The following is a 16,007-nucleotide window of genomic DNA, read 5'->3' as shown; positions in this document are numbered from 1 at the left end:
GTCTTGCGGATTCTGGCCTGCTGTGTAACTCGGCTTTTGTCCGGGAAGCAGAAAAAAGGGCTAAAATCTCTGACAGACTTGTCTTGGGGGATTTTGTTGCTAATTAACACCATTTCAAATAAAGAAAAATAAGATGTTTTAAGTTCTACCGTTCTTAGAGCAGTAGAACGCTCTAAGTTCTACTGTTCCTCTTTGTTCTGTGCAGTGCAGATGGGTGCGTCTGAGGGATGTGTGGGGAGCTGCAGCGGGCTCTCGAGTTCTGTCCTTGCTTTGCGGGCGGGGGGCCTCCACAGCTCCTTCTGCCACCCTCTGAGGAGCGGAGGGCTGGACGATGAGAATCTGGGAGCCCGGCTTTCCTTCAGGCCGGTCTCCTTCCCCCCACGTGGTTGCGAGAGGCCAGGACGCCCTGCTCGGCCGGGGTAGGGGGCGAGTGGCCCCCTCTGTCTGAAGGAAAGCCCAGCCCCTTGGGATCTCATGCTGTCTCGCTCTTTGCCCGCACTGTCTTCCCGATGGACTTCATCTGCCGAGAATCTGTTCAGAGTTGACGCCACCCGGGTGTCGGCCGTCGTGTGACCTGGGATCCAGCCCCAGTGTCTAGTCCTCAGGTTAGAAAGGCTCTTGGGAGGGCCTCCTGGGGCTTCCTTCTCCACCGGCCTCCTGCCCCGGGGCGCTATGGGAGTCTGGCGTCAGGCTCCAGAGAGCCAGGCAGAGCCCCGTTCTGTGTGGAGATGGGCCTCGTGCGGCCTTTGGGTGGACACCACATATGGGTGTTTTTGCTTAGACTCTGAAGACGGGGAGCGTGTTTCCTGGACAGGAGAAATCCTGATGTGGAGAGAAACAGGAATCTCCTGACATGGGCGGTTCGGACCCTGAGAACATTGTTAGTGGGCTGTCCGCCTGAGGATGGTGCAGGCTCTGTGGTCCCTGTGAGGTAGGCAGGTCTGCCCCCATGGACTTCAGGTGCTGGAAAGTGGGGCCTGAGCAAGGGGCTCCCCTCAGTGGGTTGGGGTGTGGGGTGGTGGACCTCATCCACATGGGGCCTCCTGGGACACAGGGAGCCTGGCTAGCTGGAGTGAGGGGGTCGTTGGAGAGTAAGGCTCCCCCTCTCTCACTCCCACTGTGTCTTTGAGGCCCCTGCCAGCTCCTGCACGATCAGCAGGTCTGGTCAGCAGATCTGTTTCCCTCTGGCCTCTCAGGATGCACTGAGCTGGGGGCTCAGGGTCCATCGAGTGCCCTCTCCCAGCACCAGGTCTCCTTCTTGGAGTCGTGCTTGTGCGACAGTAAACTGAACATGGGAGTCACACCTGCCGGCTCAGAGGTCAGGGCGTGCTTGACCAGTGGGGGTCACGTCAGTGCCCTCAGGACACAGATGGTGGCCGGGATCCGGGCATGGAGCTCTTGCTACTCCAGCCTCCACCACAGAACCAGCCGGCCCCTGCACCATGTCACCTCCTCCCGACGCCAAGCTTCCCAATCCTCCTGCCATCGCACAGGGAGGGACTTGGTGCTGCCCACCCTGCCCATGCCGCCCTGGTGGCCCCTCCCGCAGGAATGGGTCATGGGTGAGATGGTGGAGGCGCCTCTGGGGACACAACCCTTGTTGCTTGCTCTGATCGTGTGTGCTCCCTGGCAGGATTCTGAGCAGTCCTCAGCCTCATCCTCCCTGGGCCCCCAGGTGCTCGGCAGGCCCCCTCCTGCTCTGCTCTCATCCAAGGCTCAGGAGCCGGTCAAGTCCGAGGGCCTCAGTGGGCATGAGGCTGGCGTTTGGAGGAGCAGGAAGACCCCTTACTGGAAGGAGGCGGGCTGCTGGGTCCCAGTGGCCTCTCATCGCGTGTGGCTCCCATTTTCATTGACGCTGTGGCTTAGCGGTGCCCCCCTGCCCCCAGTCAGCATCTGGGTCAGTGTCTGACTGACAAGACCAGTTGCGGGGGGCTGTCTTCCACCCAGGCCCTGTCTCGGGGCCAGCCAGACACACCGGCCCCCAGCCTGCTGGGTTTAGGGCTCTGCTCTGGGAAAGGCCTGTTGGGCCTCGCCCGTCCCCCTCCTGACTCCATCCCCTCAGCTGACTCCCACCTGCCCCCTGCTTGGGGCTCTCTCTGAGGCTCTCACCTGGGGCAGCTGATGGATTACACATGAGAATGTGCAGGCTACGTGTATGCCCTAGGTGCCCACACACACGTATACACATGCTCCCCCACATGTGCCCTGACCTTGTCCTGACGGCCAGTGCCCCTGTGAGTCCAGGAGCATGTTGGGGTGCTCTGTAGGTGTAGGGAGCAGAGGGTGGCCCAGCGCCACCGCTGGGCAGAGCTTGCAGCTCTGAGGAGGAGGAGGCCAGCTAGTGGAAGCAGAGCGGGGCGGGGACCACACCCCCTCGGGCCTCAAGGGAGATGCCGTGGGTGCAGTGAGGCGCCATGGCACCCCTGGTGGCAGATGCTGGTGTGAGAGGAGCGGCTGGGGGGCGGGCCCAGGTCAGGAGGTGTCGGGGGAGTGACCCTGCAGAGCAGCCGCCTGGCCTTCATCAGGGGACGGCACCCACGCATCCGTCCTGGTTCCTGTGTCAGAGGCCTGTTGGGGGTCAAGAGAGTGGTTGAGCCTCCTGAGGGCCTGGTGGGGCCAGGGCTGCCCACGTGGACCACAGTGTGTCCAGCCCCCCTCCTGCCCTGTGAACTGTTCTCTTCTGGTGAGGCTGGGGCTCAGTCACCCTCCAGGAAGGGCGGTCGCTTTTCCTTTCTTGTTCTGGGTAGACAGGCTTGTTTGTCCCCCTCCCTCTCCCCGGGCCAGAGCCTGCGTCCACTCCACACTGGCTAGTCAGGGCGCTCACCACCCTTTAAAACCAAGAACAGTGTTGTAGGAGTAAAATAAGCCCCAAAACAAGAACCGTGGATTTTCAAAACAGCTTCATTGTTCTTGGGTTCTGGTTCTTTGGGGTTTTTTGAAAGTCTTTTTACGGTTACTTTCCAGTGACTGCGAAGGAAAAGAAAGGTTCCATTCCCCCTGCCCGGTCCGGCGGGACTTTCCCTGACTTTCTGATTCTCAGGGGCGGCGGGTGTGGGCGGCCGGGTACGGGGCTGGTGGCAGGGCTGTGGTGTGTGGAGACTAGGGCACCAGAGGCCTCTTGTGGTCAGGACAGACGTCCAGGGTGTTCAAGGACACATACCCCCGAGCCCTTCCCCCACCCCCCTACAGTCTCCATGGAGGGGCGCCAGCTGCAGCTGGGTGGCCGTCTCGGGGGCTGCCAGACCGTGCACCTGCCCAGGGTTCCTTCTGAGTGGTGTCCAGGGCTCCTTGGGGAGGGAAGGCCCCACCCCTGCCCCCACCCTTGCCAGCCGAGAGCTGCTGAGGTTTGGTTCGTGGGGGAGGGGCAGTGACTTTGATTAGAAGTCTTAACTTATTCTCATCAACGATGTGGAAGTAACAGAAAAGATGACCTACTTAAATTAAAAAAAATCAAAGTGAATCTGTAAAATTGCTATTTTCACTTCATTTTGGGGTTTGGGGTTGTCTTGCAAATTTAATCTGCTTCCTCTGTACCACAATAATCAGAAAATAGGTTAATTTAAGCGTAATATGAAACATGAATGATCACGTGGAAAATATTAACGGTACTTACAAAAATAGCTTGGCAGTTTCTGGAACTGTAAAATCTCCTGGACTGTCCACGACGCAGCCCTGGGGTGGACTTAGAGATGGTGGTCCGGAGCGCCGGGCCGAGAGCTCCCCTCAGGAGACCTGGGTGCTGTTGGCAGGACTTAGTCTTGAAGCCTGGGTGGGACGTGGTAGCTCAGAGCCCCGTGTCCGCCCAGGGGCCACACTCTGTCCTCTGCAGCTGCCCTCCCTTGGGGTGGGCACCCCTGCAGGAAGGAGCCTGTGGTTCCCTGCTGTGCCCACCCCGGATGGGGGCATTCTGGGCACGGCAGGGCTGGCTGTAGTCTTGAGTGAGGGAGGTCGTCCACCTGCTGGAGCAGGGTTGACCTCCTGCCCCATTGGGCCCTTGGCCGCCCTGGGCAGGAGAGTCCAGCATAGTAGGCCCTCGTGCCTGCCCAGAGCTGGGGCCGGTTCACACGAGGTTTCCCTGTGTCCACTCCTCTCAGGCTGGGTTTATTTGGGTGTTTCTGCCGTTTTCTTGCAGAGTCTGGGCGTCTGTGTGGTGCTGCCTCTCACCCCGTTCCTCCCAGGGGTCTGTGTAGGCCTGAGGTTATGAGTTCTTGAGAGACTTTCCCCTGCATGGTGGGCATGGCTCCTGGGGTGCCCACTGCCCACCACAGGGTTTAGGAGGTGGGGATCTGGGGGTCCTCAGGAATTAGGGGCCACCCCTTGTGCCTGGCCTCTGCGTTTGTGTGCAGCCCACCACCCCCACCTCAGAACCCTGACCAGGTCCATGCTGTTGTCCTGGACATGCCCTGGCTGCCCAGCCAGGTGCCAAGTGGATGCCAGTCCCACCAAGACCTTCCCTGACCTCTGACGCCCTCTGGGCCCTGTGGGTCAGAGTGATCCTGTGGGCATGGGGCCATTACCTCTTCCAGGGCCAGCCACAAGTGGCTCCTCAGGCGTCCTGCTCCGTCCTGTGCTGGAAGGACGGTGAGTCAGGAACCGTTGATCCTCAGTGGTTTGGCTTTTCAACCAACAGTTCATTTCATTTTTCTCATAGGTAGTTTTAATAGCTTTATGGAGATGTAATTCACGTGCCATAAAGTCCACCCTTTCTGAGAGCACGATTCCATGCTCAGGCACCAGTGTCTAGTCTCAGCACATCTGCATCACCCGGAAGGAAACTGTGCCCCGTGGGCCCCCGGGCCCACTGGTGCACTTCCTGTCTGCAGATCTGCCTGTTCTGGACTGTCCACGAGAATGGGGCCGGAACAGTGTGGCCTCTTGGGTCTGCTCCTCTTGCTGGGCCACCTGGTGTCACATGTCAGAGCCTTGCACTTCACTGGGACCAAGGGGTGCTCTTTGGTGTAGATGGATGGACCACGTTTCATTTACTCCTTCGCCCACTGATGGACATGTGGGACTTTCCACTCCTTGGCTGTTAGGAACAATGCTGCTATGAATACATGTCCCATTTTTTGTGGATGTGTTTTCATTTATCTTGAGTGTGTCCATCCAGGAGTGGCATTGCTGGGTCGTGGGCTATTCTGTGCTTTTGAGGAATTGCTAGTCTGACTGTTCCCCTCCAGTAGCACGGGGTTCTGGTTTCTCCACGTCCTCCCCAGTGATGCCGCATATCATTCATCGTTGAAACAGCTCCAGCTGTCCTCGTGAGTGTGAGGGGCACTTGGCAGGTTACTTAAATTCTCCCTATTGAGATGATTGTGAATTCACATGTGGGTGTACTTTGTCTGGATTCCTGTAGGTTCTGGTCCCAGGCTGAGCCCCTCTTTCCAGTCCTCTGGGTGTTTACCGAGCTCACGGGGTGGTTCTACATTCAGCTGTGCCGCAGCTGCCTGGGTCACGTCCCCGCCAGCAACACACAAGTTCCCTGTTTCTCTCCTGCCTCCCAACACATGCTTTTTGGTTGTGATTGCAGTCATCCTGGTGGCTGTGAGGTGCATCGCCCTAGTGTGAGACGCTGAGTGTCTTCACTTGCTTGATGGCTGTGTCCTCTGTGGAGACACGCCTGTTCGAGTCCTTCTCCCCGGACTTGGGTTGTTTTCAAAGTCTTTCTCGTTCTGTGGGCTGTCTTCACTTTCTTGCTGGTGTCCTTTCAGGCACAAACGTTCTGATTCTGCTGGATTCCCCCTTTGCTGTTTCACCTTTGCTTCCTTGTGCTTCAGCATCATTAGGGAGTTCGTGGGAGTGGGGCTCACCCCTTTAGAGCCTTGGTTTCTCCAGACGGTTCACCTTCAGGTTTTCTCTGAGCTGGTGTAAGGTTCTCCATGTTAGCTGCCGCCTGATGAAAGGGTGCAGAAGCAGATTGATGGACAGGGTGGTGGAGACGGTGCAGGCAGGTGTATTGTACAGCAGAGCTGGTGTGTCTGGAAGGCACGCCCAGCTTCATGTGAGCTTCACGTGGGGTTTCCTGCTCACCTGGAGGCTGTGTACACACACCAGCCGTATTGGGACACGGCCCTCAGCTGAGCTGTGGCGCTTGCTCTGGGTGTCTGTCTAGAAGTGCAGCTGCCTTTGGGGAGAGGCTGACAGTCCTCCAGTGTCTGATGGTAGGAGACATCTGTGCCACTGGGGCTCGGCCAGGGCGGCTGCGCAGGCGTTGAGTCTGGGGGGGTCAGGTGGTTGACAGCAAGGCTGATGTTGTCCTTCGAATCAGTTGATGACCAGGGTCTGGCGGCTGGACGGTGCGTTTCACTCCCTGATTGAGTGCAGCGCCTAGCTAGACCCTCACCTGGGCCTGGTCCCCAAATGGCAGAACTCTACCCCTAGCAAGGAGTCCAGGGAGCCGAGTGTCATTTTCTCTGTGGGGCGGGTCTTCCGTCCAGGTTGTGCTCCTCATCCCTAGTGGAGGTCTCGTCGGAGACTCTCCTGCCGGGTTCCCCAGCCACATCGCCTGGTGCCGCTGGACCAGAGGGTGTGTGGGTGCTGGCTGCCCTCAGCCCTGCAGAGCACCCAGGGCAGCGTGCATCCTGGCCTTAGGCCCTGAGGCCAGAGGGGACACCTTTGTGCTGAAGAGAGCAGACCCACCCAGCTCGGGGGTGGGGATGGGGGGCACTGCTCTTTTCTGGGTGTCTGTGCATGCGGCCTCCCCGCCGAGCTCTGCGTGTGCACGACTGTGACCAGGGGCATGTGCCCCCGTAGGGAGGGTGCAAGGAGTCTCTACATCCTGACCACCCAGGGTGTCCTGGGCAGGCACCCTGGACAGATGCCCAGCTGTACTCGGGTGGCATTTCTCAGGGCAGCATAGTGCCTGCCTGGGTAGGTGGAGCCCGGTCACCTCATGTTCCGGGGCCTCAGCCCAAAGCCCGCACATCCCACAAGGGCTCGGGGATGAAATTGTGGACCTGGGCGGGGAGGTGACCCCAAGTGGCCACCCTCCCGCCAGGCAGCCACCTGGGTGGTCTCTGGATGCTGCACGCGGCCCTGTGCCGCCCCACTGTGCCATACTCCGGCAGCATCTCCCTCCACCCTGCCTCGTGTCCATGTGCGGGCTGAGAGTCTGATCTTCCTCCCAGAGCCTGGGGCCGTTCGGGCTTGGTCCTGCCTTGTGCTGGACTTCTCTCACTCCGGCCTGTCCAGGTTGGTGCCCTGGCTCTGCCTTTTGGTCAGAGAGCCTCTCCTCCGCACTGCCCGGTCACCCCAGAGCCAGGGGCCTGGGCGATGGGCCAGTCAGCGCCCCTGTGTGCAGAGCTCGCACTGGGTGCTCTGGCCTTAGTCCGGTGCTGCCGGCCGGTGTCGGGAATGTTCTCTTCCTTCCTCCCCCATGTACGCTTTCTCTTTCTGTTTAAGGTGGACAGGGTGGGGCCTAGGAAATGGAGTGTGGGGCCTAGGAAATGGAGTGTGGAGCCGGTGTTCACAGTGCAGAACCCAGGGAGGAAAACCCGAGACAGCTTCGTCCTCGGTAGTCCGAAGCCCTCCTTTCCCCCAGGAGCCCCCTGCCTGCAGAGAGGACCCCAGGTTTGCCTGGCTGAGCTGGCCTGCAGGACCTCTGGGGCTCAGACACTGAGTACAGCCCTTGTGAGCACGAGGGGTGTTGCCAGGAGCCACCCCTGCTCTGCCTGTTGCCCCCTGTGCTGCCCTCCGCGGTGGCCACGGCCTCAGCAGCCGTGCACACCCTGCTCCACCCATATGCGGCGGCTCCACGGTTTGGGGCCTCTGACCTGGGAGGACAGGAAGGTCATGGGGGTGACGTCACCTCCCGTTTTACCCCAGATCATGCACACGTATGCAGGTCCCTGGGTGATGCACAGGCTCCACGGTGACAGACAGGCGTGGCCGCTGAGCAGTCCCGGGTGGCGGCTCCCTGTGGCACCAGGGGGGTTCTCCTGGAACCCATGTTTCTGCACTGTCCCCACAGGCTTCTCTGTCAGGCAGGACGTGTATCTTGGAGTGTGGAGAGGCTGCTTGAGTGCGTCCTGGATTCCAGGGCCCAGCAGGGTCAGGAGCCAGAGGCCACAGGCTCTGCCCCTCACAGAGATGGCCACACAGCTATCACTGCACACATGGCTGTGTCTCCGATCTTATGCCATCTCCACGACCCATCCTTCCTGGGCTTTGAAGAGGGGTCACTCCCTCGGGCCCTGGTGGCCATGCCTCCTCCTCTGGTGCTTCCTCATTCCCATAACCAGCCAGCTGGACTTTGTGGAGAGCACACTGGGCTTCCTTGGACAGAGTCCCCAAGGTTGCTCAGCTCCTGCATCCCGGGTGGACCAGGGCTCAGGCAGGTTGCGGGGGGCAGGAGGCTCCAGCCTTTCTCCCGAGCAGGAAGCTGCCCCCGCTGTGTGGTGGGGCTTGCTGGCCACATGGGGGTGGCCTGCGGCCCGGGTCGTCTGACACCTCCCACAAGGGCTCCCTGAGGTTTCTCGGAATTGGAGGAGCCGGCAGGGCGCTGTGGCTTCTCTCCCGTGAGAACTCGGCTCAGACAGGAAGCCCCACCCTTGCGGGCGGCGCCCAGTCCAGCACTATGCACCAAGCTCGGGAGGCCCCCAGGCATTGCCCAGCTCCTTTCCCCTTCACCACCCCCAGCAAGAGCACCAAGTGTGTTCAGATCTGAGTTGTCTGTCCACGCTGTCTGAAGGACCCTCAACCAGTCTCCCAGGGACTGGGTGGGCAGGCTGAGGGGGCAGCCACCCTGTGCTGGGACCAAGGCCAGAGCATGCCGTCCAGCCCCACGGGTCTGGGCCTGAGGGTTCCGCGTTTCCTGGAGTGGAGTTAGGGAGCCTTGGCTGTGGGGTTGGGAGTGGCCCGTACATTCACCCAGAAGTGTGGGCTCTGTTGCCCTGGCGGCCTTGCACCCAGTTGGTTCCGTCCCTTGAGTTTTGTTGTGATGACCCTGCTGACCCGGCAGCTGACTGACCACTTCCTCCCCCACAGCCCTGGAAGCGCAGGCCCCTCAGGGCCAGTTCTGGGGTTCGGTATTCTCTCCAGGTGCTCCCTGGGGCCAGCAGGCAGGGGACAGTTGGACACTAGCCCTGGAGGCCACTCCAGCTACAGTATCCAGCAGACACAAGGCTCGTATGTCCTGAGCTTCCTTCCCCTACACGAGACTTGGGGACGTCCAGGGGCTTTCTCAGCGGGCTGAGTGCACTCAGTTCATGTTGGGACTGTTTCCTTCCAGCAGGGACGGGGCATGGCCCAAGCTTTCTGCTCACCCGTCATGCAGCTGGCCCAGCCCCACAAGAAGTTTCTAAAATTAGTACCATGTGGTGAAACCCAGGGCTCTGGGGGCACTACGTGTGACGGCCTTGGAAAGCTCTGGGCGACCCCAACAGGGCCCTGTGCTCAGCCCGCGAGCCTGCCTGCCGCTGCCCCTTCCAGACCTGTCAGCCCGAGTTGGGGTGGGCAGGCGTCCCTTCTGAGCCAACGTGCTGTGGGTCCTTGGCCTCTGCCAGCTATCAGGCCCGTGTGGGACCAGGCGCACCATGCAATGTGTGCCTGAGGGGTTTGCGTGTCCCTGGACATGCCTCATGTGTGGCTGCGTCCTACCCAGCGTGTCAGCGGGAACTTCTGTGTCGCTCACAGGTCTCTGATCCACCGGCCTCCGTAAGAAAAGCAGATGACGCCCCCTCCCAGCACCCCACGTCCTCCGAGAAGGACAAGCAGCCAGGCTGGCTGCGGACCCTGGCCAGCTCCTCCAGCAAGGTGTGGCGCGTGGCACTGGCAGGCGGGGCGGGGGCGGGGTGGCCTGGGGCACCCCTCTGACAGCCCCTCTTCCCACAGAGCCTGGGCTGCGTCCACCCTCGCCAGCGCCTCTCCGCCTTCCGACCCTGGTCCCCTGCGGTTTCCACGAGTGACAAAGAGCTCTCCCCACATCTCCCAGCCCTGATTCGAGACAGGTGAGTGACCCTCCCACCGTGACCACCAGCCGTGACCCACGGGGCTTGCAGACCAGCCAGAGAAGCAGGTTCCCGCTTTAATCATCCCTGAGCTTGGCGGGCAGGTGGTCTGGAGGCCTTGTGTCAGGCCCCAGCTCTCCGGGTAAGGCAGTCGCAGAAGTGCTGGTCCTTTGGTGGTATGGGGGAGGGTGTCTAGATTTTCTGTGCTCTAAAGTTGGTGGCACACAATGCTGGTGTGGCTTGTCCAACGCACGGTGGCTGGGGGCCGTGTTCCAGCTGCCCCAGGCTGAAGTGTCCACTCCCTCACACTCTCTGTGGGAGCAGGCCCTGCTGTGGGGGGCGTGCAGGGGCCGGGGAAGCTGTCAAGGACCCAGCACCTGCTGTGTCCCCCACAGCTTCTACTCCTACAAGAGCTTTGAGACGGGCGTGGCCCCCAACGTGGCCCTGGCCCCGCCAGCCCAGCACAAGGCAGTGAGCAGCCCACCCTGTGCCACGGTCGTCTCCCGGGCCCCTGAGCCCCTCCCCGCCTGCATCCAGCCCCGGAAGCGGAAGCTGCCTGCGGACACCCCTGGAGCCCCGGAGACACCAGCACCCGGGCCTGCCCCCGAGGAGGACAAGGACTCGGAGGCCGAGGTGGAGGTGGAGAGCCGAGAGGAGTGTGAGTGCCCACTCCCTTCTGCTCTTGGGGGCAGTTGGTCCTCCCGGGAGAGTCCTGTCCCGGGAGAGGACGCTCTGCTAACTTGTGTCTCCGTCTGTCTGTCTCTGCAGTCACCTCCTCCCTGTCCTCGCTGTCCTCTCCATCCTTTACCTCATCCAGCTCCGCCAAGGACCTGAGCTCCCCAGGCCTGCTTGCCCCGCCCGCGGCCCCTGCCGCCCCCGATGCCACGGCCCCCACCGACACCCCGAGCAGCGGGCTGGAGGCAGAGCTGGAGCACTTGCGGCAGGCCCTGGAGGGTGGCCTGGACACCAAGGAAGCCAAAGAGAAGTTCCTGCACGAGGTGGTGAAGATGCGTGTGAAGCAGGAGGAGAAGCTGAGTGCCGCCCTGCAGGCCAAGCGTAGTCTGCACCAGGTGAGCCGCTGCACACCCGTCCCCACACTGGGCCCCAGGCCACTCCCCCGGGCCACTTACTTCCTTTCCAAGAGGCTCCTCCTGGCCTCCCCTGCCCACCTGACTTGATTAACGAGTCCTTAGCACCGGGAGGGCGGGGCTGTCACCCAGGGCTCTGTGGCCTGGGCCCCCTGGTCTCTCTGCTCTCACACCTCAGCCAGTGTCTGGCATGTGGGCTTGCTCAGCACAGCCCTGCCAGCCCCAGAGCCAGCTTGCAACCACTTGCTCACTCAGCACCCCTCCGTCTCCCTGGTTCTGGTTGGAGGTGTGATTTCCCACATGCATATTCATGAGAATGTTTGCAGGGGTGGGGCTGAGTCCCCAGAAGGGCCACCTCCTCTCCATCTGGCCGTGGGGCCTCTGGGGCCCTCAGATGGTGCGGTACCTGTGTGAGCCCCTCCCTGGCTCAGGATACCTCCGGGGGCTGTGGGCAGTGCTCGGAGGGGACAGGGACCCATGGGGCGGGCGGGTGCTGGGGAGGCCTGGGGTGGGGGCGCCCCTGAGCTGGCCCCTCACCCCAGGAGCTGGAGTTTCTGCGCGTGGCCAAGAAGGAGAAGCTGCGGGAGGCCACGGAGGCCAAGCGCAGCCTGCGGAAGGAGATCGAGCGGCTCCGTGCGGAGAACGAGAAGAAGATGAAGGAGGCCAACGAGGCGCGGCTGCGCCTGAAGCGGGAGCTGGAGCAGGCACGGCAAGCCCGCGTGTGTGACAAGGGCTGCGAGGCTGGCCGCCTGCGGGCCAAGTACTCGGCCCAGGTGCGCAGGGAACTGCGGGAGGCAGAGGTGGCTGGCGCGCCCTTGACATCTCAGGGTCCCTCCCCTCCTTACCAGGCCGTCTGGGTGTGGGGAGCTGCTCGGCTTTGGGCCTGTCCTCCATGGGGTGGTGGTGTGGCCCCAGGCTCTACTCTCCTGTCCTGGAGGAGGGCTGAGCTCATCTTCACATGCCCGTGAATGTCTTAGCCGGTCCCCATTGGCCATGCTGCCATCTGGGGCCGGGGCTGAGCAGCAGGCTCCCAGGGGTGGGGGGTGGGTGTCGTCCCCTGTCTCAGGGTCTCTGGAGACGGTGCTAGTCCTTCTACCGAGCTCACCAGTAGGTCCAGTGGGTGGCGTGGGAGGCGAGTGTGTGATGGCCGGAGGGTAAGCCCGGGGCCAGGGCAGCAGCAGGGTGGGTGGGGAGCAGCTGGCTAATGCAGGCGTCCCTTTCAGATCGAGGACCTGCAGGTGAAGCTGCAGCACGCAGAGGCCGATCGTGAGCAGCTGCGGGCTGACCTGCTGCGAGAGCGGGAGGCCCGGGAGCACCTGGAGAAGGTGGTGAAGGGGCTGCAGGAGCAGCTGTGGCCGCGGCCCCACTCCGAGGCTGCAGGTGGCGAGAGCACGGCCGAGCTGGAGCCCTAGCCGAACCCACTGTCTGCTGTGCAGGGCGGATGCCGCAGGGCGGGCGGGCGGCGGGCTTGGGGCTCCGTGCCAGCGGGACGCCCCCCTCCAGTCCTTATAGCACAACGTCTTACTGTGCCTAGAACCAAGCAAGTGTTTGGAACCACATACTTTTGGAATCCACTGCAAAATTTTCTACTGGCCAAGTTCAAGCGTGCAAGCCGGTTCCCAACTGCCCCAGAGACGAGGGCAGCTCGGTGGTTGTGGCTGGCCCTCCGCTTGCCGGAACGTTCTAACATTTACACTTTTGTTATAAGCTATTTAAAACCAATAAGGAGACTTGATATTCAGAAAAATCAACACGTTTTTTAATGACTAACTTTTAAAAGCCCCACCCACACGTCATGCCCCCCGAGGACCCACTTGGGAGCTGGGGCCCCGTCCTGCCCCTCGAAGCCATCGCAGCTCGTCTGCACCCGCGGCCGCGTGACCACACGAAGGGTTTTTCTCCAGAGTCTATTTTTTCAGCGACAAGAACCCGTCTCCCGCACTGTCGGGGGAGGACCCGGGGAGTGCCGCGCACGCGAGCTGGAACACTGCCGCCTTACCCGCCTACCGCCACCACAGGGGCGTCCGCAGGGGCGTCCGCAGGGGTGCTCGGGCGGGCGGCGGGGGCGGGTTCGCGCTGGCCGGGCATATGCCCTCCTCCACGCGCCCCTCCGTCCAGCTGGCGGCCCACAGAGGCATCTGCAGGGGTGCTTGGGGGGGCGGCGGAGGCGGGTCCGCGCTGGCCGGGCACGCGCCCTCCTCCTCGCGCCCCTCCATCTGGCCGGCGGCACGCCTTCTGTTTGGGCCGAGGCTGCAGCATTGCAACAAACACAGCATTATTTCAGTTTTTCTTTTTCCTTTTGTTCGTTCGTTCATTTAAACGTATACTTAGAACTGCACTTTGTCAAAAACCTTCCCCTTCTCTTTTTATTCCCCAGTTAACTGAGGTTTTTACTTTCAGATACTGCAAACCGATTTCTAGAGCATCCACATCCTAAGTGCTCGAGTGTCTAGAAACCCCTCTGGTGCTTGGTTGAACAAGGGAATCACACGAAAACGAAAACGCAAAAACTGAACTTCGGGGGGTGGTTCTGTGCCTTCCAGCGTCTTGTACAGCAAACCCTGACTCGTCTTCTTCCCCCAGAATACGTCTCCAGTAGCTGTTGGATCTGCCATGATCACAATGAGTTACCTGCATTTATTCCAAATAATCGCGTTTACTCTCAACTGTATGCGAATTGTATAAGGTTTCTTATGCCCAAGCTTGAAAAATGATTTCCCAGTAGACCAGGGGGCTCCCTGATCTAAATCATGGTATTTATTTACGTGGAGAGACCTGACCAGAACCCTCTGCCCGCGTCCGTCCCAGCACCTGGCAGCTGTGGCCATGGGAGGTGGTGCCATGGCCGCCGAGTAGAGCAGAGTTCGGGTGACCACGCCGGTGGTGGGGTTCTGCCCTTGGTTTGCTGGGTGGGGGCTGGGTGCTGCCAGCCCCCCTTCTAAAGTGCAATGCAAAAGGGACACCGTGTATATGCAGCGTGCGTTTGGTTGTTTTTCTTTTTTTAAAATTTTTTTGCTTCTGTTTTTCTTTGCAGTTATTAAATCTGTATGCATGGACTTTGAAACCTCTGCCATACGTATATCCACCGATGGGCATTATTACCGTGTCGTGTAGAGGGTCGGTTGTGTCACGCAACACTCAGAATGCTGTGTTTACCCTTGTTTTTCCAGAGTTGTGTTTTCCAGTCATTTCTTCAAGGGAAACTAAATGATTTAGTTGGAGCAAAGCTTTGAGTGTGTCAGTGTGCTTCTGTGCGGCTGTGCTCTGTCGCCGTCTGAACCTGCAGTGAGGTCGCAGGGCCCCCGGGACCTGCCACCCGAGGCCACCGGGTTTGCTCCGTTCACTTTCTGAGTTTTTAGACTCCAGAGGGAGACACATTTTTCCAAGTTGCGCGTGGGGGCAATGTGTCGCCTCACCTCCCTTCCGCTCACCTGCACATCTGACCATCAGCTCGGTCTGCCCCACCACCATCCAGCTTGGTCCCTGATACCTGATACCGGGAAGAGCTGAGGTACGGCGGTGGGGTTGGGCAGCCTCGTCCCCTCCACCCCAGGCCCACTGTGAGGGTCCCATGACCTGCCAGAGCCAGTGGCAGCCGCGGGCGAGGCCGGCGTGGGGCTGTCTGTCCCCGTCCCCGCCTCGGGGGCAGGGTCCCCAGGCTCCTGCCTCGCAGCTGCAGTTGCATTTCTTTCAGAAGAGGCATCTCTCCGTAGGCTGTTGACTCTCCCCGTGTGTAATACCCATTACCAGAATGACCGTGTATTCAGTTTAATCACTCATTATTTCTATGCTGAAAGAAGATTTTTAACGAAGGGAAAAAACAACAGCAATAACATTCATATCTATGGAGCAGCTAACTCACTCACATAGTGTCCTGCTTTTCGTACAGAACTCGCCAATGTACAAAGCGACCATGTAAATACTCTTTCCTCTTACACTCGTGTATCATACGTGTACATGGTGGGTCCTCCCCTGGGACTCTCTCCTTACTGGTAGCTGTCCTATTTTCTGGGTTGTTTCTAACAGAGGAAGAACATGCCCACCGGCTTCCTGGGCAACCCCACCCGTCCTTCATGCCTGCTCACCGGGCTTGGGGGGCTGTCTTGTTCTTGCTTTAAGTCAGGAGTCACAAACGACACTTTTTTTTTTTTTCAATTAAGGAAAAAAACCACAGCTCCACCCTGGTGCCCGCCAGGAGCGTCCGCATCGCCGTCCCCTTCTCTCCTTTGCTGCTGCTAATGACAATATGACGACTTACTCTACTATTCGAAAACTATTTTTATGTAATTAATGTATGCTTTCTTGTTTATAAATGCCTGATTTAAAAAGAAAAAAGAAAGAGCTTGGCATATTTCTCTATTTCTCTGTGTACCCGTCAGTCCTTCGACGCCCCTCCCCCAAACAGATGACATGACTCAATCAATCAGGGTTGGCCCTGCCCCTCCCTGGGCCACCACCAGGCCTGAGCCCAGGAAGAGTAAGGGGGTGCCTGTTTTCCCATCAGACCCTGGGGTCCTTCGGTCTCCATTGACAAGTGGGCAGGTCCTGGCTGGGGCCCTCTGTCCCTCCCTTTTGGTCACTCTGAACTGTGGCCCCTCGTACTGTGGGCATCCACTGAGGACGCCTCATTTGCCTGCTGGAGTAGGTGGCCAGTCCCCTGCAGAGCTGCCTCATGTCTTAATGGGGAGGCAGCCAGCGGCCTCAGAACTGCAGACCCCAACGTGCTGCTCTAAAAGATAAGCAGAGCCCCCACCCCTACCTGTGTGACTCCCTGGGGGCTTCTCCAGACCCCCCTGCCCCTTGATGCTGGACCTCACCTCTCTAGGCTGCCTTTCACCACCCAGGCCCAGCCTCCTAGCCCAGATCCCAGGGCCTCACAGGTTACCTGGAGGAACGGACCCCAGCCTAGGAGATCTGGGTCTCTACCTCCTCCCCAATCCTTAGTAAGCCCCCCAGAGCTGGGCCCAGTGGT

At 60.2% G+C, this 16,007-nt stretch overlaps 1 protein-coding gene across 1 annotated transcript in view; it reads left to right on the top strand.

Annotated features, from left to right (window-relative positions):
- Nucleotides 1-15,394, top strand: part of SKI (SKI proto-oncogene) — a 55,226-nt gene extending 39,832 nt beyond the window's left edge. The window contains exons 3-8 of the mRNA XM_061381798.1: nt 9,634-9,753; nt 9,832-9,947; nt 10,343-10,605; nt 10,716-11,017; nt 11,578-11,808; nt 12,259-15,394. Of these exons, the coding sequence (XP_061237782.1) occupies nt 9,634-9,753; nt 9,832-9,947; nt 10,343-10,605; nt 10,716-11,017; nt 11,578-11,808; nt 12,259-12,447 (1,221 nt within the window). The 3' untranslated portion in view covers nt 12,448-15,394. The remainder of the gene's footprint in view (nt 1-9,633; nt 9,754-9,831; nt 9,948-10,342; nt 10,606-10,715; nt 11,018-11,577; nt 11,809-12,258) is intronic.
- The last annotated feature ends 613 nt before the right edge of the window (nt 15,395-16,007 follow it).

Source organism: Bos javanicus, chromosome 16, assembly GCF_032452875.1.
Source record: "Bos javanicus breed banteng chromosome 16, ARS-OSU_banteng_1.0, whole genome shotgun sequence".
NCBI classification, from domain to species: Eukaryota; Metazoa; Chordata; class Mammalia; order Artiodactyla; family Bovidae; genus Bos; species Bos javanicus.
Note: the sequence above shows the minus strand (reverse complement) of the source record. Positions and strands in the feature narration are given on the sequence as shown.